At 39.6% G+C, this 6112-nt stretch overlaps 1 protein-coding gene across 1 annotated transcript; it reads left to right on the forward strand.

Annotated features, from left to right (window-relative positions):
- The first annotated feature begins 925 nt into the window (after positions 1 to 925).
- On the forward strand, positions 926 to 5431 carry LOC146696308 (P2Y purinoceptor 2). The gene is made up of 2 exons (XM_085474091.1): positions 926 to 956; positions 3756 to 5431. Exon 2 carries the CDS (start codon positions 3773 to 3775, stop codon positions 4766 to 4768), a length of 996 nt encoding a protein of 331 aa, XP_085330217.1. The 5' UTR covers positions 926 to 956; positions 3756 to 3772; the 3' UTR covers positions 4769 to 5431.
- Positions 5432 to 6112: the final 681 nt, after the last annotated feature.

Consider the following 6112-nt stretch of genomic DNA (forward strand, 5'->3'; position numbering starts at 1 on the left):
ATGTGTAAAAATGTGGAGATTACAGTTGTTGTTTCAAGACAAACTGCTACAGTTGCTACACTTTCTGAGCTGTTGAAATCCTTCTTCAGAATCAGTTTTAGCAACAAGAAAGTATTTAAACATATTGTGGTGATGAGTATAGGAGTATATAAATGGTTACATCCTCGTGCAGTAAAGTGGATTTATGATGTATCACAAGACAGATCCGAGACGACAATCTACACAATCAACACAAGGCTTTTGTAGAGAACAGCGGAGGCAGTTTGTCTTGGTTAAATTCTCAAAATCCTTTTTTTAAGAGTCACAAAACAGACAGAAACACAAGACAATAAATATACTTTGTATATGAAGCACCCCTCATAAAATCAGCAATAAGAAATTCATCCTCTGTGTGTGGAAACGGAGGTCTCGGGCTCATGTGGTCTGATGAAACTGCAGATTGCAAAAAAGTAAAAGAGTTCACAATTCACATTAGTTTCTGTTACAACTGCTTTTTCATTGCATGTGAAAAGCTGCATACTGCAGAGGCATAAGCGTTACTGTGCACTCCTGACACTTTTTCTTTGGTCGAGTTTCTAAATGTGTTTTAATGAAGAACTCTATTAGAACGTAAACAGAAGGAAGATTTGATTAACTATTTATCAGTTATATGGCAGCAGTCTTATCGTTGTATAGAGCCATTCACTGAAAAATCTAAAGAGAGCTGAAACAGAAAAAAAGGCTGCTTTGACTGACGGGCATCCCAACAGGCAGCTGGCAGTTTCACGTCATCTACACAAGGCACATTTAAGGAAATTGTTACTTTGAGTCCTGACATAGTTGGCAGGAAAAAAAAGCTGCTGTCAGTAGTTGTCACTGTAGAGCTCCGCCCCTAACAACTCTACATGCTGACACGCCTCAAGAGAGGCAGTCATTGTGTTACTGGATACAAATTACTGAGGATAACTTCAGCTCTGGTAAGATCTTTAAAACAATTGCAATTACAAGAAAGTACAAGACTTACATATTTTACTTTGCTTTTGCTTTAAAGCATGTGGTTCATTCATATATATGCGTCACATATGTATGATTGTAGCCAATGAAATCTTTCACATTTTCATGTAAGCTTAGAAATAACAAGAAACTGTGAGAAATTACACAAGTACAGTTCTAACTGTAAAAGTAAAAGAACATTAATATTTCAGACTGTGGACTAATGAGCAAGAAGATGTACTTTAGTGCTCCTCCGAACCAAAGGTCAAATTTCCTTGAGTTAAGGAGATGAAACTGATTTTATCAACTCATTGTTCCAAAAAACACTCTTAAATGTAAACAGTTATCGTGGACAGTATGGCATCTAAAAGTGTCAGAAGAGCTGTTAGTTTGATCTTAGACACAAGGTTGGTAAGAGTTAAGCACGTGAAGCTGTAAAACTCTTTGTGGAAACTGAATCAGTTGCATCAAATGCAGGAACAGGCAGACCAAAGGTGAGCTCACTATTGGAAGATCAGTTCAGTGAGAGATAGAAAAGATACAGATACAGGATTTGATTCCACAAAAGAGCACAGGTCCTATCAACAGGTGGTGTTCTTAGAGGAAAGTCTTCAAAACACTGTTCAGAAAGATAAAGCAGGACAAATGGCTCATGCAGACAAAGACATCCAAACATTTTACAAGAAGAAGCAGCAGCTCAAGATTCAAAACTGCATATAGGTTAATAGAATTCTTCCAAAAATTCTTGGATCCAGATCTCTAAAATCTCTGAAATCACAGGCATCATGAATTCTACTAACAGACATGATTTTTACATTACCTCTACCAGGGAGGTTAAAGTCTGAAGACAGAAGAAGACAAACATAACTGCATGTCACCTGACCTTAGCTCCACTGAACACTGACGCTGTTAGGAAAGCTGCCACATCACGCTGGGATGATGTCTGAGTCACCAGAATCTGGAATCCATGCAGCTCTTCACTCATTACTACAGCACATAGGATAGTGCAATTCAAAATGTTCAGACAGGATCATAGAAAGCCTGACAGTAAGAAAGTACCAAGCAGTTAATAAGCCTATTTAAGCCTGATGCATACAGGAGACATTTATTTATTTGTGAATAACAAATAAGAAAAAACGCAGACTGTTGTACTCAGACAGGCAGTTTCAAAGCTGAGCCTGAAGTCATATCAGCATGGGCAACAAGGGAAACTGCTTCAATCTCAAACTGTGCTGAGATTGAAGCAGACTGAAGAGAATGTGGCCGGATTTCTTAAAAGTTGTTCATTATTCATTCAGCATTATGAATAAATAATGAAAAAGAGTGCAAGGGCAATAATATAGAAAAGATTCAGTAAGAATAAACAGATCAAAGGAAAAAAGAATGAATAAAGTGAGATTAACATGAGGCACTGAAACTGAATCTGTTGAGTACTTTACTCTTACTTTTCTGAAGTGGATTGTTTGAATGGTTTCAAGGTGAACCATGCTGCTGTGCAGTTTTACCACAGTAAAATGTCAGGAAGCCTTGTTTTGGGGAAGCAAGATGATGGACACGGATGTGTAGGTGTGTTTATAAAGGAAAAACAAACACACACTTCTCAGTTGCAGAACAGCATCAACAAAATGAAAGGATTTCTCTCCACGAGCTTTCTCTTTTTGGGAGGAATTGGCTAAACATACTGCCAATTCAGAGTTCAAACAAAGGCTTTGGGAGCCTGAAGTGACTGTCACTCACAGTCCTCAATAAACAGGAGCAGATGGCATTAAATGGTTAAAATAATAATCCAGAAGCAGGACAATAATACTAATATATTTGCATGCTGATTGGTCAGTTAAGGATTCCTAACAGCACACAACACTTCAATGGCATTTGATTACCCAGTTTATCTCAACTCTATTAAACAGATGGTAAAAATTGCCAGTAAAATGTTACCCCGTGTAATTTAAGGCCTCATTTATTTTCAGCAATCTCTTGATCAATCCCAAGGAGGGTTAGGGTTGCTTGCGTGAAAGGGTGAATGAGGCAAGTTGTGTAAAGTGCTCTGAGTGCTGGGTTAGAGTAGAAAAGAGGCACCGGTTCATTTACATTCAAATCAAATCAGCCAAATCCTCAACAAAATCTCAACTAATAAGCTTTTAAAAAAAACAAGCAAACAAAAATCACCTAGAGAAGTGTGGTGGTTATGTAAGCCCCAATAAACCCCAAGCAAACACACAAGGTTACAAAAACTGAGATGTGCACAACTGGCCAAAACCATACCAAAATGTGACTTGCACCAGTATGTGTGTCATTTTGGGGCAAGAACAGTGAGTACAAAGGGCCCATTTATATTCACTGCTGCAACCTTGTGTCACAGTCACTTGTATTTAAAACCGCCATTGAGGTACAGGAGCCGCTGCAGTATTATCCTGAACAGCAGGTGTCGACACTCAGACAATATTGTCACACAAACGCTGATGTAAAAGAGGAAGAAGTCAAAACCAGAAGCCAAGAATTTGTCATGTGTTTGTTTTTCACAAGGTCCAGAATTTTCAAACTGTTCCAACGTCTCCCTCTGTATGTCTGTATGAACATTAAACCGACACAACCATACACTTGCGTCTTGCCTTGGTCGCCACAGCTGAACAGCTTACAAAAAGATACACATGGTGTGACACCCACGACACAGGCAACGCAGTGAGCATAACTACCCATTACTCTCTTTGGAGCCAGCCTCAAGCGGTCAAACTACAGCTTTTGCCACATGACTGTGTTGTGATGATTGCTTTGTTTTCTCACAGGTGTAAGGAACTCAAAGATGCCTGGTGAAGTTCTCTCTCAGCTTGGGAATAACAGCAATGCTTCTGACCTTTGCCTGGCGGAGAGTCAGCATGTGTCCATCACCATCCTGCTCTGCCTGGTCTTCTTCATTGGCTTCCTCCTGAACACCTTCAGCCTGTGGGTGTTCTGCTGCCGGTTGCCCTGCTGGACGTCTGGAACCACGCTGCAGTTCCACCTGGCCCTCAGCGATGCCATCGCCACACCAGTCACTCCCATGATGGCAGTTTACTTTGCTATGGGTAACAACTGGCCATTCGGTCAGTTCCTGTGTCAACTCAAGATTGCCCTGCTGAGTTCACATTTCTATGGCAGTACCATTTTCCTCACTCTCATCAGCATTCATCGGTATGTGGCTGTTGTTCACTTCAACAGGAGCTCTTGTATAAAACGGAAGGAGTTTGTCAGGAAGCTCTGCGCTGGAGTTTGGTCTCTGCTACTGATCCAGGCTCTGATCTTTGCTTTTACTCTTCCTACCACCACAGAAGGGAAAAACAAACAATGTCTCTCCATTCATCAGACCAAACTGACAGAATCCTACTTTGTCATTAACTTTATCCTGTTTATCTTCGGGTTTTTACTCCCTTTCTTTGTGTCTGCTGCATGCTATAGCCGTCTAGCAAACACCTTAACTCGCTTAAACATTAGCACAGCTAAAGGTCTGAAAGTGAAGGTGAAATCTCAGAGGATGATAGGTGTGTGTCTGGTTATATTCGCTTTGTGCTTCCTGCCTCTGAATGTGGTACGGACTGTAGGAGTCATATTAAAAAAATACTACCCGCAACAATGCCATCTTCTCCTTCAGTTTGAGACAGCATATTACGCAACCTGGATTTTTGCGGGAGTAAACAGCTGCCTGGATCCACTGTTGTACTACTTCGGTTCGCAAAACTTTCGAGATACCTTCCAGTCTTTCAGGAAGGGGCAGGTAGACATTCAGAACAGAAGTGATTCAGAAATGACTGGAAATTTCTAACATGTGGATATGACATGGATATGACTGGTATCTGAGTCCCAAGATCCAGTGTTGGCGGAAGACTATGTTTGAAATTCCCATTTAGAAACAACACAGATGTTATATAGTTAGCTGGTTTACGGTGAAGATCTCTCTACGTACCCAAAATATTAACAGATATCACACAGTACCCATCTTTTATCTATTATTTCACAACTATCTTATACACAAAACTATTTTCTGTATTTTTTCCTTTTCTATATATATTACTAAATGGTGGTGGTAGTAATCACCATATTTATGAACTGCACTGGGGACCAGCGAGTGGGTGGGATTGTTAATAAACTTACAAACCATACAGCAGACATTCATGATTGCATCCCACCAAACCATGACAGTCTGTATTATAAGGGATTCTGGAATGATCTCATGTATTCTAACATTTTCAGTATCACCTGTGCGTTTCCTGTTGTCACATGCCAAACTGCCAGCAAGAAAACCATGTCATGTGTTGCCACACCACACTCCAAGTTTCACATCCAGACTCCAGCCTGTGGTTAGACAATAAAAGCACCTAGGTTAAGGTAAAGGAAAGACCATGGTGTGAAACTAAATGTTGGCTCTGAAGTCACTGTGTTCTCTGTGTATTAAAGTAACTGTCTTATAATAAAAAACAACTCCATATCTTGGTTGTGCAAGTTTTATATTATAGAAGACACAGAAATAATGTCTTTAAAATGGGTTTTCTTTATTTTAACCCTCAAAAAAGTTCAAAGAGACAGAATTCAAAAATATAATTAGTGGGCCCATAAAAGAGGTCAACTAAATATAACTCTAATCAAAACACAACTTCCAGAAACTGAAACAAAGTTGACACAATTTAACTCACAAACTGGCCTAATCGCAAAGACACAGGAGGGTAGATTTTATAGTGGTCGGCATTCAAAGCCCCCAGCCCTCGGCCACGCCTTTTGCCCAGACAGGAAACAGCCACCGCCCCAAACCAGGTAACTCAAAGAAAGAAAAACATAATTAATATAACAAAAAACATCTTTAGAAAAACCACACAATGCCATTATGTGCACGCTTCATTAAATTAGTGTCAGGTTTAAGTAAAAACATTAATGAATTATATTAGTGAAGCAACTGCAAATCAAACTAATAAAGTGAATGAATGGACTTGTTTTATCTATGTGTGGCTGACGCCATCACACAATCACTCACACTGTAACCCATACAGCAATGCTTTTATTGTGCTAAGAATTTGATATAATAATTCCCAGTGCACCACTAATTTCCCATGCCCATTGATTCTTTGACTAAAATGCTCCAAAAACTAACAGACTTTGCCTTTGCAGATCTTAA

The sequence above is a fragment of the Copadichromis virginalis genome, linkage group LG12, assembly GCF_057382275.1.
Source record: "Copadichromis virginalis isolate Kocher_CV1m ecotype Utaka linkage group LG12, C_Virginalis_male_GT1.1, whole genome shotgun sequence".
NCBI classification, from domain to species: Eukaryota; Metazoa; Chordata; class Actinopteri; order Cichliformes; family Cichlidae; genus Copadichromis; species Copadichromis virginalis.

Coding starts and splice junctions, on each gene's coding strand:
- LOC146696308 (XM_085474091.1), top strand. CDS start 3,773: ATGCCTGGTGAAGTTCTCTCTCAGCTTGGGAATAACAGCAATGCTTCT.